At 41.4% G+C, this 19,186-nt stretch overlaps 1 protein-coding gene across 2 annotated transcripts in view; it reads right to left on the bottom strand.

Annotated features, from left to right (window-relative positions):
- FBXO7 (F-box protein 7) overlaps positions 1–13,019 on the bottom strand; it is a 20,446-nt gene extending 7,427 nt beyond the window's left edge. Inside the window, exons 1-4 of one of the 2 annotated variants that reach the window (XM_024127417.3) lie at positions 12,358–13,019; positions 8,330–8,624; positions 3,098–3,325; positions 1,614–1,755 (exon numbers count right to left, since the gene is read on the bottom strand). In XM_024127417.3, coding sequence (XP_023983185.1) covers positions 1,614–1,755; positions 3,098–3,325; positions 8,330–8,624; positions 12,358–12,479 — 787 coding nt within the window. In that variant the 5' untranslated portion in view covers positions 12,480–13,019. Of the gene's footprint in view, positions 1–1,613; positions 1,756–3,097; positions 3,326–8,329; positions 8,625–12,126; positions 12,265–12,357 lie in introns of those variants that run through there. The other variant, XM_024127418.3, reaches the window with a different exon arrangement.
- Positions 13,020–19,186: the final 6,167 nt, after the last annotated feature.

Genomic DNA, 19,186 nt, shown 5'->3' with positions numbered 1-19,186 from the left:
AGCCTGTGCTCCGCAACGGGAGAGGCCACAACAGAGGGAGGCCCGCGTACCAAAAAAAAAAAAAAAAAAAAAAAAAAAAAAAAGAATGCCCAGCCAAAGTTACATTTGCTAACTGTGATGAACTGCTGAAGAGACATTGCTAGGTCCTAGTGCCATCAGTCACGTCCTACAAATGTGAAATACCACTAAAGCTGTTAAAGCTGAAGATTCGAGACTTTTAAATAACATTTCAAAGAATCTAGTGATTAGGGCTTCCCTGGTGGCGCAGTGGTTGCGCGTCTGCCTGCCGATGCAGGGGACGCGGGTTCGTGCCCCGGTCCGGGAAGATCCCACATGCCGCGGGGCGGCTGGGCCCGTGAGCCGTGGCCGCTGAGCCCGCGCGTCCGGAGCCTGTGCTCCGCAACGGGACAGGCCACAACAGTGAGAGGCCCGCGTACCGCAAAAAAAAAATTAAATTAAATTAAAAAAAAAAAAAAAAAAAGAATCTAGTGATTAAAAAGAAATAGAAGAAATTACATAAAGGGAACCTAAAACTATCTTTTATTTCAAAGATCACAGTGTTAAGTCAGTGGCTTTCAAATAGATTTTAGCAGAAAAAGCTTTTCCCAACAAAATCTTACACGGGACACCTCACTAAACGAAAACAGGCATGCATGTTGCTGCTCAAGGTTCAAGTAGTGACAGTGGCTCTACCAAGCCACCTCCTTGCGCCCATCTCAGCAGAAACTAGCAGCTACAGAACATGTTGAAAACCACTGAGCTAAGACATATCAAGGCAACTGTCTCTGCTGTACAAAAGATGAGCTGTAATGAAAAATAAAAAATGCAGTCATTCCTATCTTACCATACTCCCTTACTTAGCTAAAAGGGTAAACCTCAAAAATGAAACCAGAACAAAAACTAAAGAGTCTAGTCACTCAAATGGATCTCCAGGATGTGTGATTATGAGACTATTCCATAGACCCCTGGTAGCTGGTATAGATCTCTGGATGGCATCTGAGCTAAAATGAAATACAAAAATGGAATGTATTGCTATCCGGTGAAATTTCTTAGTATGAAAGAGGAAAACTAGAAAAAGAAACTCTATTCAGAGTGACTTACTTGAGGGTGGGTAGTAGGAGGATAAAACACACACATACTGAGGCCTCAGAACCCTTAGCAGTACTTCTATGCATTCAGAGATGCCAAACTAGATAAAAAATGACCCCAGCTCAACCTCACCTTTCACCATCTCTCAGTTCAAGACCTCGGTTAGTAAAACAAAAATTAAAAAGCCATCCACAGGCATAAAGAAAAAGTATTCTTTAAAGAGTTCATATGTAATAGACTCATTTTACTCCTAGTATCACAACTCCCCCTGGAGCAAAAAAATTACACAGTTAAGACAGCAAAAGAGTATAGCTGCCTCTAGAGTGAAGGCTGCTAGCATAAACATCAGCCCTGTATTCTATAACCTTTCAGACCCATGTTATCAGTGGGCTCAGGATTAAACAAAGTTGAGAAAGACTCCTAACTGCATCATGATAGCCCATCGCTGAAGTGGCTATAAAATTTTTGGAGAGAAACATGTAAAGATTCACAAACTAACGAGCATGACTATGCCATCCAATTACCATTTATGACGATGAGGTTTCCCAAAGGCACACAGGTGAGAGCAGCAGAGCCACCCTCGCAGAGAGGATGAGTGTACTGCAGCCTGTACACACCCCCCGACCTCCAGTTCTCCGGCAGGCACACAGCTTTGGCTTCAGTCCCCTGGGGAGTGAAATGAAAGGGAAACAAATAATGAAGAACCGTATTACTCTCAAAAAGATTAAAAACCCAAGAGGCCCCTAACTTGTCTACAAATAAGCATTCCGTACAGTCCCTTTAATAAAATTTATCAAATCATTAATATTTCTATTAATATTTAAAACTTTGATAGTAAAAAAGTTACAATATATTATCTGCCATCAAAACTTTTGTTCAAATAGATAAAATAACGTCAGAGATAGAGACTGATTTCTCACTTCAAAGTCTCACTTCTCTGCCTAGCAAAGCCGTATCGTTATGCAAGATCCCAGTTCAAATACTACTTCCTTTGTGAAGCCTTTTTCAAAACAAATCCTTTTTGTCATTCCCACTCTCTCACCCTCTAACATTCTGTTCATATTTCTATTGTTACGTACTTCTATTATGTTATTAATTGTATTATAATACGTTATAATTTCCTTTTTGTTTCTCTCCCCCACTTACAGACTCCTTGAGGATAAGGACTGTCCCAGTATCTTTATATTCTAAATCCTGGCATGACATGGTGCACGTGTTCAATGATCACTGAATTAGTCTATATACTTGTTACTCATAACATGGCCCACAGACCAGCAGCATTGCTATCATGTAGAGTATGCTCACATAATATCTCAGGCTCCACCCTAGATTTATTAAATCAGAATCTGCATTTAATAAGATCCCTAGGTATTCTTAAGCACATTAAAGTTTGAAAAACTTCTAAATGTTCTCCTCTGTGAATCTCTGGCATCCTATATATGTATGCGTTTCTCCTACAATTTAGCCAATACAGTATAACGGTCTGTATACTTGTCTCTCTCTCCTACTCTTGGACTGTAAGCAACCTGAAAGCAGAGACAAGGCACTGCACCTGACACTGGTAGACATTTATCAAATGGATAAGGAATGAATGAATGAAGGTAAGCAACTACAGCATAAGAACAATGTCCCTCTTCCTGACTGAATCTTACTAAGTTAGTGGCAATTCACAGAACCACTAACATTAAAAAATAACCTGGTGAGCCATCTATCTAGTCATGCCCAATCCACACGCACTGACCACATTTTACCTACATATGATCACATATAAACTTTTGGGTTTTTTTAAACCATAGTTGCCATCAATTCTATAATACTAACTAAAAGCAGACAAGGAAATAAAGGAGAAAAATAAGAAGGAAAAGAGGGAAGGGAACATTTACTGACTGCCTACTGTATGCTCATCCCTGTGTTCGACACTTTACATTAATACCCAAACACATTTAATAAAGAAATCTAGAACACCACCCCTTTTCTAATGGGAAACTTTTGCTCTCTGTAGTCTTACCTGAGGTATGTAACCCGACTCCAACATGAGAAGGTGTATGGATACTATCAGGGCATCACTGGGGTTAGAACAGTCAGCTGACTGATACAGGGTCTCTAATGAATGTGGCACTTGCCCTTCCACCGATTCGCTGCAGAGCATTGGTTCTGAGGGATAGAAACCTGTGCCCTCTTCCGCATCCACGACATCTGGAATTGACTCAGCTTCAAAATTTTGACTAGGCCCTGACTGAAAAGGATAACAAAAACAATGAATTCTTTAAATAGACTTTCATTTTTTCACAGTAAATTTTGTATTCAAAGTGAACTGAGATTAGTGCTCAGAGCCAAAGCACATTACTGGGTCCAGAAATGGTACACATTTTCAGCAAGCCCTCCTAAACAAATGAGCCTGCAATCTGCTCCTCCATCCTGGATTCCGTATCTCCATTAATTCTGGCTGATATGCCAAAAACCTGGAAATCATCCTAGACTTCCCCCTCGACCTTAGTAAGCACCACCCCCAATATGATTAGCTGTCAAAGGCCCACTGACTCTATCTCCTAAATATCTCCAAAATCTGCCCCTTCCTACTCCAGTGGTACTTCAGATTCATTTATCATCTAACCTCCAGCAACAGCCTCCCCTTCACTCCTCTTTCTTGTCTTCCAATACATTCCACCCACTGCTGCCAGAGTTTTTTGACAATTGAGAATCCAATTATGTCCCATGTCCCAGCTTAAACTTGCCAGTACTTCCCCTATGCAGACAGCAGCATTGACCTAAACTGTGCCTTAGAATGTGACCCTAAGTGTTCTTAGGGGAAAAAAGGTCTACAATCAAATAAGTATGGAAATGCTACATGTCATAGCCACCTAACCTCACCCTCCATATTCACAAAATACACTTTGGCATTATAAAGCTCTGAGAAGTCCAATAATAACAGAAAGTGTGCATAACATTTAACCAAGAAACACTATCCTTCCTTAACACTCAGCATCCCCATAACAATTATAATCGCACAAGACAAGTTTTTCATAGAGGCCATGCTGAGAAATGCAGGCTCACAAAATAAAGTCCAAACTCCTAAACTCAGCATTCAGGGCCCTTCATCACCTGATCCCTGACTCTGTATCAAGTTCACATTCCACAGTCCCTTCCTCTGGTATTCCCCACCTCTTCAGGTTATAGACTACTTCTCTGCCTTGCAAAGGCCTTGATTATTGCACTTTATCACACTGTATTGCAACTTTCTGATTACATGTCTATATCCTACCATGACCACAAGCTTAGAAAGGAACAGACTACATGTCACCCATTTTTGTAACACCCGTACAGTACCTGGCACACAGTAGGTACTCAGTAAATGCTTGTTGAACAAATGCTGAAGGATAATATCTTACAATTCTTACAATTTCATGTTTTTGATTTCATTGTTTTCTAATTTACACCACACAAAAATTCTGTAAAATAGGTAAGACAGATGATGTCACCTTCTTATACGTACTGTAATTTTGATTCAGATTAAATAACATAATCAAGGTTACCAGCTAATAAAAATTTGAAATAAACAAAGATCTCCAGACTCACAGTTCAGGGCTTTTAGACACAATACACTGCTTCAGTAAGACTGAGTTACCTATATTAATTTTGCTCAGAAAGACTATTTCCTAGGTATGTGCTCAACTCTTAATGCAAAGCACGTTTCTTTTAAGTTCGTATTTCCATTAGAAAAGGAATGGAGGAAATTAAAATTACATAACATGAGTGAAATGGTGGAAGAATGTAAGGGAACAAGAGGTTGTTTCTTTCAAAATCCCTGAGGACCTGAGCCCTGATGGCTTATGGAAAACATCCAAATTCATCTGTTAAAACCTAGAGGTTGATGACAATCCATATTACCTAAAAACGAGGCTCCATCATAGTTCTGAGAAAGGAGAAACTACTTATTAAAACCACTTAACACCTAACTAAATTATGAATTACAGGCATACCTAGAGGTATTGCAGGTTGGGTTCCAGACCACTGCAATAAAGTGAATATATCACAATAAAGCAGGTCACACAACTTTTTTGGTTTCCCAATGCATATAAAAGTTATGTTTACACCATACCGTAGTTATTAAGTATGCAGTAGCATTATGTCTAAACAATGTACATACCTTAATTTTAAAATACTTTTTTGCTAAAAAATGCTAACGATCACATGAGCCTTCAGTGAGTCGTAACCATTTTGCAATAGTAACATCAAAGATCACTGATCACAGATCATAACAAATATAATAATAACAAAAAATTTTGAACTACTGTGAGAATTACCAAAATGCGACACAGAGACAGAAGTGAGCAAATGCTATTGGAAATATGGCGCCAATAGACTTGCTCAATGCCGGGTTACCACAAACCTTCAGTTTGTAAAAAACACAGTATCTGCAAAGCACATTAAAACTAAGTGCAATAAAATGAGGTATGCCTGTATATATGCTCTTTGCTTCTTATACCTAACTTTTGGCCATTTACTACTTACTGACAGTCGTATGGGAGAGAACATATGTGGGAAAAATATTTTTAAAGGTTACCCTAGACTGATAAAGACATGGGAGGAAGATATCAGAATCCCCTGGTGAGCTTATCAAACTCTACTCTCACTCCATGAGAACCACTGACGTTCTCTGAGCCATCCTGATATGATATAAGTACTTATCATATTCTTCATGCATGTGGAGATGAGAAAAAAATGTTTAGCACCATCTCTCTATAAACAGATCATTTGTCATATGTAATTCACAAATGAGTGGAACAAGTATGCAACAAGACCCTAATATTAGGGTCTGATACTTTTTAGCTGATTGGTAAATTATAAAAATCATCTATGTCCCCACTAAGATTTTACAGTCACCCTATACAAGTCGTAGAATACAAAACAGCATGGTTTTAGAACTGAAATGACTAACATGAGGCAATATTAATGTCTCAAAATTTTCCAAAAGGAAACTAGTAAAGTAACTATCATATACACTATGAAAAGTAAAGGGAATGGATCCTTCTACCAGAATCTCTGAATGAGTCTATCATCAAAAAAGATTCAGAAATGTAATTTAAATATCTGACTAAATATTCTTACTTATTCTCTAGATTACTTCTATGAGACAGAATCTCAGAGATACATAATAATTTCTGAAAAGAAAATTCATAAAAATACTTTGAGCTTTATAAAAGCTTTTGTAACTTACTTAATCTCTCTGGATTCTATTACTAAAAATCTAGACATAGATGATTTTTATAATTTAACAATCAGTTAAAAAGTATTTTTTAATATCTGTCTATACTTGATGACATGATAGGCACAATGAATACTTATAAATATTTAAAGCCTGCAAAAAAAAAATTAAGTTGACATGATGAATGTACACACACAAAACAAATAACAAGATGGCATATGTACTGGTATTAAAATATTAAGTAATAAAGTGATCATTTGTGCCATACAAGAAATCAAAAGGCAGAATAATAAATAAAGAGGTGTTTACAAGGCAATAAAGATGATCAGTACAAAGAAATTGAAGAAAAACTACTGGGCTGCCGTTGGCAGGGCCTTGTAAGGTGGGTAGAGATGCAGATAGAAGAGAGAGGACACGGAGGGGGTTCCAAGCCGGGTGAGCAGCAAGAGCAGAGAGCAAAGCAGTCGCTAGGCTGTGTGTGCGTGCGCGCGCGTGTGTGCATGTGTGTGTGCGCGTATGCGCAGGTGTGAGCGTGTGCAGGTGCGCGCATGCGCAGTTGCTGGCTGCGAGACGGACAATGAGGAGGAAGAGGAGGAGGAGTCCAGTCTGACTGCAGATGACCGTTTACAGGAGGGAGGAACAGAAACTAGCCCCCAAAGGTTGTGAGGCAACTGCTCAGAAAGCCTTAAAAACTAGGTACAGGAGGACAGACATTTGCCTCCTCTGCGACGAGGGTTGAACTAGAGATATTTGGACTTTTTCAGTTCAAAAATCATGAGCCCAGGTGTACTTATTACACAGAGTTACCTAAGAGCAGGGGAACAACATAATCAAAAATGTGCAGGAAGGGGCTTCCCTGGTGGCGCAGTGGTTAAGAATCCTCCTGCCAATGCAGGGGACACGGGTTCGAGCCCTGGTCCCAGAAGATCCCACATGTCGCGGAGCAGTTAAGCCCGTGTGCCACAACTACTGAGCCTGCGCTCTAGAGCCTGCGAGCCACAACTGCTGAGCCCGTGTGCCTAGAGCCCATGCTCCGCAGCAAGAGAAGCCACCACAATGAGAAGCACGTGCACCGCAACGAAGAGTAGCCCCCGCTCGCCACAACTAGAGAAAACCCGCACACAGCAACGGAGACCCAATGCAGCCAAAAATAAATAAATAAAATAAATTTATTTTTTTTTAAAAATGTGCAAGAAGAAGATGAACCCAGAAAGCAGACTGAAGAACACACACTGGAAGCCTGGAATGGAAAGGAAAAACAGGCAGGGCTTGTTAAGGGGCTGGATATAAGGAGTCAAAAATCATTCCACAATTTTAAGCTCAGGAAAACAGTACTGCCATTGATAGAGAAGGAGCTGGTTTGGGAAGAAAACATCAGTGCACATATTTTCAAATTTACATCAGCATCTAGAGGCGACAATTTTTTTAATTTTAAAAACTTAAAATACACACCCACAGGAATATTACTCAGCCATAAAAAAAGAATTAAATTCTGCCATTTGCAACAACATAGATGGACCTAGAAGGCAGGATGTTTAGTGAAATAAGTCAGAGAGAGAAACACGAATACTCTGTTATCACTTATAGGTAGAATCTAAAAAATAGAACAAATGAATGCATATAACAAAACAGAAACAGACTCACATATAGGCAACAAACTAGTGGTTATCAGTGGGGAAGGGGCAAGATAGGGATATGGAATTAAGAGATACTAACTACTGTGTATAAAATAAATAAGCAACAAGGATATATTGTAGAGCACAGGGAAGTATAGCCATTATTTTGTAATAACTTTAAATGGAGTACAATCTATTAAAAAATTGAATCACTACATTGTACACGTGAAACTAATATAATATTGTAAACCAACTATACTTCAATAAAAATAAAGTAATTAAAATAAAAATAAATTTTCTATTAGATTATAATCTGCAGTCTACTGATGATAATTATCCCGACTGGTACAGAATTCAATTGAGCTATTCAGTATGATTTATCAACTATTCTATTTCTTGCCTTGATTTTAATACCCACCATACTTCCATCATTCCAGACATCAGATTGGGCTGCCTGTCCTTGGAACGAGTCACGCGGTTGTTCATCCTGTATGCTGGACTGACTGGGGCTGGCGGCCAGAGAGGGTTGGTCATTATTCTGGAGTGAGGAATGCTCTGAATCTGTGGATGAAGGTAAGTTAGGTGCTGCAATGGCATCTTCAAGAATCAAACATATCAAGTCCCCAGAAACAATCCCATATGAAGCCAACGTCTCTTCATCTCCAGTGAGGGCATCCTTGTTGTTCAATGTAATTGCAAACCGGGAATCAGAACTGCCAAGAAAGATGGATAAGGATAGTAAGAGCTACCTATTACCATTACCCACAATAATACATTTGAAACATATATAAGGTACATGGTATGACCCCAGCAGAACTAATGAAAACAAAACAAAATGAAGATAAGAGGAAAGCCAAAGCTTGGAAAAACTATCAAAATTATTTATTATCACCAAATGCTTAAGGTTATAGATTCTAGCCTGGGGGATAGGATCAGTAATTCTCTATCATTAATCCATGTTTTCATCAATTCTAAGATATACACTTTTTTATACTTTGTCATCTTTGAAACAGGATGCTTCTTACAATTGAGGACATATCACAGCTTAATAGACAGCATTTTTTCATTTAGTGTGACATAAGAATGTGCATCTCAGGATTGACAGCAACTGAGATTCAATGAAATATAGCCTCTTTAAAATATAAATTATATTACATCATTCCTCTGCTGAGACTTCTCCAATGGCTTCTATTTGACCTTGGAATAGAATCCTTAACATGCCCTCCAAAGCCCAACATCTGACCCACTTCTCCTACCTCACCCATCCTCTTACTAGCTGTTCTCCATTCGACTCATTCCTAAAAACAGATCAACCTCACTGCAGCCTTTGGGCCTCTGCACCTGCTCTTCCAGTTCTTCAAATGACTTGAGTCTTTCTCATCATCCAGGTCTCAACCCAAATGTCACCTCTTCAGAGATGCCTTCCACCTGCCTCCATCACTCTATTTCATTCTTCTATTTTTATTACAACATTGCTATTAGAAAATATCATATTTATTTGCTTATCTGCTCTCTTCCCTACCCCTACGACTAGGATTTAAGTTTCATGAGATGGGTACCTTGTCTGTCTAGTTCAAAACTGTATCTCCAGCACTTGGCAAATAGAAGTATTTGTGGAATGGATGCAACCAATAAACATTAGATGGAGAGATCAAGATGAGGCTGAAATCAGGGCTAATTAACAATATCCTTCCAGGACAGTTAGCTTATGGTTCCAAAATACTAGACCCATGTCCTAAACAAATATTCACAATCACAAAAAGTCAGATGAGTGCATGTAGATGACTGAGTATAAATTCACCCCTCCTACTGATAAGTTCAACCTTCTTACTGAGCACCAGTTATAATGTCTTTTATATGGAAGACAACACAAATCCAAAAACCCAGTGCTAAACAAGCTAAGAGCTCAAATTAGTCTGAAGCAAGGAAATCCCATCCTTTCTGCATCGCAGATTATCGGACCTTGACAGAACAATCATCGTTTCATTACATAGTGGTGAGGAATAATTAACAAACCACTGCAGAACATTTTATAAGACATTTACACTCAGCAATGCTAACTTCATTAACTTTTTGAGAGGTTAACAAAGGATGAAGTCCTTTGAAAATCATGCTCTGTTTGTTCTTAAAATGCTACATTTTCAAAAGTGCTCCCCGTAATTCATTTATGTTTTTTCTCGCACATATAAATACATTTTTTCTTACCAATTAAAGTGTCTTTGGTAGAGAAATTACTGAAGCTTTAAGAACTACTCCTGCTTATTAGAAAATAAGTAGCTATGCCTGTTTTCAAATGTTTTGATAAATGTTGAAAATCTGCCAACTACCCAGAAAAACAACATCCCATTTTTAGCAGAAAAAAAAACACCTCAAGTGAACTGTTTTTATAGATCATTTGTCACAGCACAAGGTTGTTTTTTTTAATGGTATCTAGCACAATGTTCGTTCAAATATCATTTGTAAAAAAGGTAAAGAATTGTCTGCTTAATAAAATGTCAGCCTCCCCTTTAGAAAAAGGGAAGAGCTATTTCTAAAGTAATATATGGTTTTCCAGGAGAGTCGTTATTGATCCTGTTTTCTGAAACTGTGAAAAAAATAATAATTTCATCAGGAAGTGCCACCCTAGAAACTCCAGGCCTTTGAGAACTATTTTATGACAATCCCAGATCCACTTGCTCAGCAAGGACATTTTAAAAGTAATAATATCATATGGACACATTTTTAAACTGCCCATTTATTATAAAATGAACATACTTTCAGAAGAATGAATTTATTTTCACAAGCTGAAGTTTAACATTCCTTCCAGTTAACCAGACTCGACTGTAAAAACAAACCTGAAAGAGAAACTAACTTGGGCTCTTGGGTAAACAAAGCGTCATATTGGGTTTCACATCCTTTCCAGAGTGTCCCACCTAATTAAAAAAATAATAAAATATATATACATATATATAAAAATACTTTTAAAAAAAGTTAATTTTGGGCTTCCCTGGTGGCGCAGTGGTTGAGAGTCCGCCTGCCGATGCAGGGGACACGGGTTCGTGCCCCGGTCCGGGAAGATCCCACATGCCACGGAGAGGCTGGGCCCGTGAGCCATGGCCGCTGAGTCTGCGCGTCCGGAGCCTGCGCTCCGCAACGGGAGAGGCCACCACAGTGAGAGGCCCGTGTACCGCAAAAAAAAAAAAAAAAAAAAAAAAAAAAAAAGTTAATTTTGACAATTTGTGGTGGGGTAATGATGCCAGCATACGAAACACTTAGGTTTAACACCAAGAAAAAAATAACAGGCATGTCAATTAATATAATGCCTAAAAGGAGTTATGTCAATGCCTCGTTTTCTGTATTTATGTTTTTAATTTGGAGAAGAAAAGGCTTACTTTGAATGTATTGTCTTAACCTGAAAAATGAAAGGGTGAGACGTTCATAATACGGCCTCATTTTACTGAATTCCCTAGAAATAAAATGTAAGTTTATAAAAGTCTTATGAAAGGAACCATTTAATTAACAGAAAGGTTTTCTTTTGAAGAATTCATCTAAAAAGCCCCAAAGAACATCTTTTTTATTTTTTCTCAGCACACTCAAATTCCAAATTCGGTAGCTCAGTATTTGAAGAGGACCACCCTTACGTTTGTCCCTCTACTCCCAGATTACTGTCCCCAGGATACCCTTTTGGAAACAAAGCAGCCTCATCTGCAGCCCCATAAATAAAAGAATTTGATCCATTACTTCTCAATGTCACTGCCCCCAAGCTGCAAGCTCTCCAGGGTCATCATAAGGCCAACGTTTTCCACAGTTTTTATCCAAAAAAAAAAAAAAAAAAAAAAAAGCAACATCTTGCCCAGGAAAATATTATTATTTGAAACAGACTGACACACTGCACTTTGTAAAACTGCAGCTGGTAAGTCAAAGTGCCCACAGTGGCGCCTGGCACGTAAACACTTAACGGAGTCTTAAGGTGACTGCAGCCTGAAAGCAGCGGTACCAGGTTACAGGTGGCCTCGGATGGAGGGCAGGTTTCTAACTCCTTCTAGTACTTTCCAAACTTTTTCACTGAAATACTCCGACAGCTGGAGATGGTGAACTTAAACCCCTGAGAGCCTGGAAAGGTTTAACCCAAGCCAAACCCATAATTTCCAACCTTACATCTCAAAGGACGTGAGAATTTTGCATCCTAGCCTATCCCTAGGTTCGTCTACTGCAAACACGGAAGCGAAGGCTCACCCTGGAGAGGATCGGAGCCCCGGAGACGCCGGGCCATGACCTCTGGGAGCCGGGACCCCGCACGCTGCAGCCCCAGCGCCCGCTCGCCGCCCGGCCTGCACGTCACAGTCCAGGACCGCGGGCCCCGCGACGCCCAGCTCGCCGACCGGCCTCACGTGACAGCCCGGGGCGTGCCCGCGCCACCCGGCGCTCCTCCCCGACCCGCCGCGCGCGCCCCCGCCTCTCGCTTACCTGTACCCCCAGGTGGGCAGCAGGGCCTGCCTCAGGTGCGCGCGCAGCTGCCCCAGCGTCGGCTCCGCTTGGGGCATCTCCAGCGGCCAGGTCCGCTTCTGAAGCCGGACCCGCAGCTTCATGGCGGCCGCAGGAGGGCCCAGGGGCCGGGACCCCGAGGCGGCGACGGTGACGACGGCGCGGCCGGTCAGCTCCCGCCTCAAGCGGCGGCGGCCCCGGAGCGGCGACTGCCGGAGCTATGGGGATGCTGAGGTGTAACGGCGTGAAGGCCCCGCCAGGCCGGTCTCTGGAACATGAGCGCCCCACCCCCTGTCTTGAAAGCGCCCCCTGGAGCCCACCCCGCGAGCAGGCTGCTGGTGGCCTGCGTAGAGCCAGGCCGCTCGGTAACTCGCGATCGACGACTCGGCGCGCGACAGCGCCCCCTGGGAGCCCGAGGAGCACACTGCGCAGGCGCCCAGACTGCAGCAAGGCGTGGGGAACGCGGCTTTTCCGCTTGTTGCTGTGCCACTTCTTTCCAGTTGTGCCTGGAGAACGTTAACGCTGAAAGGGGTGCTACAGGCAAAACTACTCGCCACTCCGCAAGGACCAGGTGTACCTGGTTCTTACCCCATTTCCTCCGTGGTGCCCGGCTCCAGCACCATACGCTCTGAGAAACCTTAGGTTGAGCCCAGGCTCTGGTAGTTTCTCCCATTACAGCAAAATTAAAACAGCTTGTAGTCAGTGATCTGTGTCGAAGAGTGTATTAGTAAACTGTGGCTGCATAACAATCACCCCAAAGCTTAACAGCTTAAGACAACAAACATTTATTGTCCCACAGATTCTACAGTGCAGGAGTTTGGGCGTGGCTTGGCTGTTTGGTTCTGTGGTGGTCTCTCATGAGATTACAGTCAAGGTGTAGGTCAGGGCTGGAGTATCTCAATCACATGACTGTTGGCGGAGGCCTCGGTTTTTCACTGCATGGACCTCCCCATCGGGCCACTTGGGTGTCCCAGTGACATCCTCACTTCCCGCAAAGCCGGTGATCCCAGAGAGAGCAAGGCAGAAGCCACAATGTCTTTAATGATCTCATCTCAGTAGTCACACACCATCACTTCACTCACATTCTATTGATCACAATCCAAGCCTTCAGTGTGGGAGAATCAACACAAAGGGCTGAGTAGCAAGAGACAGGGATCATTGGGGGCCATCTGAGAGTCTGGCTACCACAGAGGGCCTGGCAATAATGATGAGGATGATGACTTATGAGGAAGAAAGTATCAAGTTTCATCTTTGTGTGATAACCATTTTCCAAATCATAAAAGAGTTGAATAAAGTTTCTCCCAATAGGTGGTAGTGCTTGTCCACATTGACCTTCATTCATTAAATGTGTATTGATCACCTGCTTTGTGCCAGATATTGTCCTAGGTGCTGAGAAGACATGTGCCTACCCGTGCAGAACTTACAGGTAAGTGAATCACCTCTTGTGTTAGAGCATGAAAAGTATCTTGTTTATGATAGAGATGAGAACAGCCCTGGGGACTGGGGTACATAGAGAAGGGTTGCTGTGCCAGGAGGGTTCCTGAGTGGCAAAGCAATACGGAATTGAGGAAGGGTGACAGGACCAGGGTGGCTCGATGTGGCCAGAGTGGACACGGTGGCTCAACATGGACAGAGTGGGTATATCCCAGATAAAGAAGAGCCTCAAGCTAAGTAAAGGATTTGGAACACATTCTCGAATGTATGGGAAGCCACTGAAGAGTTTTAAGCAGGGGAGGCTTTATCTATCAGGGTTCTTAGTTTTGAGCAATAGAGGCTGACTCTGACTAAGCAGAAACAGAGCATATTAAAAGGATACTGGATAGCTCGGGGATTCTGGGGAAGTGACTCCAAGTTAAGCTTCCAGGAATGACGCTCAGAACCACGCTGAAGAACTGGCCTGATGAGGAAGCGATCATGACTGGGATTGCTGCTGCCGCCCTACCCCACCCTGGAGGAAGCTGCTGTCACCGCTGCCAGGAACCGCTGAGGAATGGCTGCCACCTTCAAATGCCACATGTTTTTACACCAACAAAATGCCAAGCTTCCAAAAGAGCCTGTTTCCTTACCTTGCTCACTTCTAAATCAAAGGCTCATGGGCTACATCTGATTGAGGGAAGAAACTGAGACCTGGCTGCAAAGGAGGCTGGAATTTCGGGTCTGAACTCTTTCCTTGAGGAAGTGAGACTTAACAATAGTCGGATTTCCCCAGATGTAAGAAGGCTGTTCAAAAGATGATAGGAGGCCGTGAGTCTGACAGGTGTATACCACAAGGGGCATGGGTCAGATCTGAAGTGTGAATCTATCACTGGTAGAATACGGGAGATGTATTAGGTCAGGATTTCTCAACCTCAGCACTGTTGACGTTTGGGCCTCACAAGTCTTTGCTGTGGAGAACTGTTCTGTGCCTTGTAGGATATTTAGCGCCATCCCCGATGTCTATCAGCAAAACGCCAGTATAACCACACCCCCTCAGTTGTGAGAACGAAAGATGTCTCCAGACTTTGCCAAATATACCCTAGGAGGAGAATTGCCTTGAAAACCATTAGACCAGAGACCAGCCCAGTTAGGAGGCTCTTTTGGTAACTGAGAGAAGAAGGAACTGGTGGCATGACAGTGGGAATAGAGACAATGGGATGGGCAGGGAAGATGTTTCAGAGACAGAAATCACAGAACCTGGAAAATGGCTATATTTGGAGGCTGAGTCAGGATATAGCTTTAGCTACTCGAACAGAGATCTGAAATAACAGTGACCTAAGCAGCTTAGATATAAGTTTATTTCTCTCTGAAATTATATTCTTGGAGGAAGTAGTGCAAGGCTAATATGGTGTCCATCTTAAGAGACCATCTACCACAGTCTACCTCTTAACTACTACATAAACCTGTAAAAATGAAATAGTAAAAAATAATATTATCAGGCAAGTATTCTGTAAAGATTCAGTGAGATAATACCTTTTGATTTTTGTTCTAAACTACTAAACCTGTGGTAATTTGTTAGGACAACAATAGAAAACTAATCCACCTGGGATCTTTATCTCAATCCTTTGCCCAATAAAGTGTAACCACTGGGATGGAAGAAGTAATCCAACCACAGGAGTGAAGGAGGGTCCTGGAAGAGAACCAGAGCATCTCCAAGGCACAGCCAAGGTTTAAGGTACTCTGGAGGACAATCCTTCAAACCCTCAAAGGTCCATGAGAATGTTATATACCCCTTCTCTCAACTGTCTCCCTCCATGAGAATTTGGTTTTCTCTTTTGCAGGATGTCACCTTAATGTCTGCAAGCAACAGGCACTGCAACTTTCAGAGAGCTCAGAAATTTATATTTCTTTTTTTTAATGGACCATTTCATAGAATATTACAAAGGGGTGATGTCACTCTTCCTTGGGAATCCATTCATTGGTTCTCTGTAGACTTTTTTTTTTTTTTTTTTGTAGGCTTTTTTTTTAATTGAAGTATAATTGATTTACAATGTTGTGCCAGCTCTGCTGCACAGCAAAGCGACTGAGTTATACACATATATACATTCTTTTTTTATATTCTAGGGTTTTTTTAAATAAATGTTTTATTCTAGAACAGTTTTAGAATTATTGTGAAGACTTATATACCACATACCCAATTTTCCCTATTATTAACATCTTAGATTAGTATAACACATTTGTCACTATCAATGGATTAATATAGATATCTTTATTAACGGAAATTCATACTTTATTGAGATTTTCTCGGGTTTTCCCTAACGTCCTCTTTCTGTTCCAGGATCCCACCCAGGATGTCACATTACATTTAGTAGTCATGTTTCCTAGGCTCCTCTTGGTTGTGACAGTTTCTTAGACTTTCCTTGTTTTTTATGACCTTGACAGTTTTGAGGAGTAGTGGTCAGGTATTTTATACAGTGTCCCTCAATTGCGATTTGTCTGATATTTTCTCATGAAAATATCACGACTGAGGTAACGTGCTTCTGGGAAGAAGACCACTGAGTAAAGTGCCGTTGTTATCACATCTTACCGATAGTGCATGCTGTCGAGATGACTCCTCACATTTGATGTTAACCCAGATCACTTAGCATCTCCACTGTAAAGTTACTCCTTTTTTCTCCTTTTTATATTGTACCCTTTGGATGAAAATCACTATGTGCAGCCCACACTTAAAGAGTAGGAGTTATACCCTACCTCTTTAGGGGCTGAGTATCTATATAAATTGTTTTAATTTCTACACAGATTTGTCTCTTCTCTATTTATACAGTCATTTATTTATATCAATTTAGACTTATATTATTTTATACTTTGGCTTATAGTCCAACACTACTCCATTTATTTTGTTGCCAGATTGTTCTAGCTTTGGCCATTGGGAGATCTTTCAGTTGGCTATCTGACATCATTGAGGATTTTTTTTCATTTGTTTTGTTCCGTTTTTGAGCATTTTCTTCCTGGCACTATAAGATGCTCCAGGATCATTTTGTGTACATCCTGTGCCAAACCCAGAATCAGCCATTTTCCCAAGGAACCCTAGTTCCTTTTTATTGGAAAATGGTATTAGAAGCCAAGATCTGGGGCCAGTTGTGTCTATTGCTATTGCGGTGGTATTGCTTCTAGCCCTTCTCAGCTGACAGAGCAAGGAGATACATACAGGTGTATACTGTTTCTGTACGTAACTGTCTATGTCTGTATTAAGCTAAGCATGAGTTCATTCTGATGTTTTCAACTCTAATCCATTACCACGTGGATCAGTTCTGGCCTCCTCCCTTGCTCATCTGTAACCTCTGGCCTCCGCCGTCTACCATCCGTTTACTTAATTGTTCAATTCCAGTGGACAGGTATAGTGGTTTCAGAATTGTGAACCCATACCCCTGTGGGAAATGACATTATTAACTAGGGTACAGTGCTTAAACAACAGTTCCTGTTGCCTTTAGTCTTACACACTCCATTCACTCCTGAAGTTACGTAAGTCAGTACCTTATTCCCCCACCCCCTTCAGCAAGGTTGTTTTGCACATTTGTACTACATTTCGATTCTTTTGTCACATTCTGCATACCATCCTGGATCCTTCAATCTCCTAAGTGATTTTTTTACATTTATTAAGGTTTACTCTTTGATCTGTAAAGTTCTGTGGGTTTCAACAAACGCTTAATGTCTTGTTTCACCATTATGATATCAGACAGAATATTTTCAGCAACCTAAAATACCCTTTGTGCTTCAATCTCCTCTACCACCACCAACCCCTGGAAATCACTGACCTCTTTACCATCTCTTGAGTTTTGCTTTTTCCAGAATATCATATAATTGGAATCAATTATGTATGTAGCATTTTATGGCTTCATGACATGCTTCTTTCACTTAGCAATATGCATGTAAAATTAATCCATGTCTTTCTGTGGCTTCATAGCTCATTTCTTTTTAATGCCAGATAGCATTCCACTGTGTGGATGTACCACAGTTTATTCATTCACCTATTGAAGGACATCTTGGTTGCTTCCATTTGGGGGCAATTATGTATAAAGCTGCTAGAAACATTTGTGTTGGTGCAGGTTTTTATGTGGACCTAAGTTTTCATATCAGTAGGATAAACACCTAGGAATACTACTGCTGTGTCATATGGTAAGACTAGGTTTAGTTTTGTAAGAAAGTACCAAACTTTTCCAAAGTGGAAAACATTTTTCATTCCCATCAGCAATGAATGAGAGCTCCTACTGCTTTGTATCCTCACCATCAGTTTGTATTGTCAGTTGTTTTTTTTTAATTTAGCCATTCTAAGAGGTGTATAGTTGTATGTCATTGTTTTAATTTGCAATTTCTAATGGCAATGCCAAGCATCTTTTCATATGCTTATATGCCATCTATATATCTTCTCTGGTGAGGTATCTGTTCAGATCTTCTGCCCACTTTTAATTAGGCTGTTTGTTTTCTTATTGTTGAGTTTCCTAGTTTTCTGAATGTAAATCAAATTTCGGTGCATGACAAAAACCCTTTATAATCTAGCTAGAAACCTCTTTCTTCAATCTGCCCAGTGATCCCTGAAGACTACTCACACTGCACTACTCCAAAAAGCCTCTCCCGCTCCCCTTTATATCCTCTTGCACCAAGTCAGTTTGCCTCTGTGCTTTTACACATGCTTATCCTTCTACCTGGAAACCTTTCCTACCCTTCTTCTTTTTTTTTTTTTTCCTTCGCGGTACGCGGGCCTCTCACTGCTGTGGCCTCTCCCTTTGCGGAGCACAGGCTCCGGACGCGCAGGCTCACCTGGAAACCTTTCCTACCCTTCTTCTTTTTTTTTTTTTTCCTTCGCGGTACGCGGGCCTCTCACTGCTGTGGCCTCTCCCTTTGCGGAGCACAGGCTCCGGACGCGCAGGCTCAGCGGCCATGGCTCACGGGCCCAGCCGCTCCAAGGCATGTGGGATCTTCCCGAACCGGGGCACGAACCCGTGTCCCCTGCTTCGGGAGGCGGACGCGCAACCACTGCGCCACCAGGGAAGCCCCCTACCCTTCTTTTAAGCAGAATGTGTTGCTCCTTCCTTTTGCACTGAGAGCACTTGGAACATCCTTTTCAATGTTAACCATCCCATCATAGTGCAATTATTTGTGCACCAGGCTTTCTCCAGTCCTAGGTTACAAGTTTCTCAAGGGGAAAAGGCAGGTCTTATCCATCTTCAACAACACTCAACCCCCAGCTCCAGTGTGAGGGCTGGTTAAGCAAGATTCAGAATGACATGAAGATATCCATGCTTATCTCTGAGCTCTTCATATATCTGTTTGGAAAAGTAAGATCCTCGTTCTTTCTCTACCAGAGAAAGTCAGGTTGGCCTTAGTTTCAGTGTTT

The sequence above is a fragment of the Physeter macrocephalus genome, chromosome 6 (assembly GCF_002837175.3).
Source record: "Physeter macrocephalus isolate SW-GA chromosome 6, ASM283717v5, whole genome shotgun sequence".
Lineage (NCBI taxonomy): Eukaryota > Metazoa > Chordata > Mammalia > Artiodactyla > Physeteridae > Physeter > Physeter macrocephalus.
The sequence above is the reverse complement of the archived record's forward strand: the minus strand, read 5'-3'. Positions and strand labels throughout refer to the sequence as shown.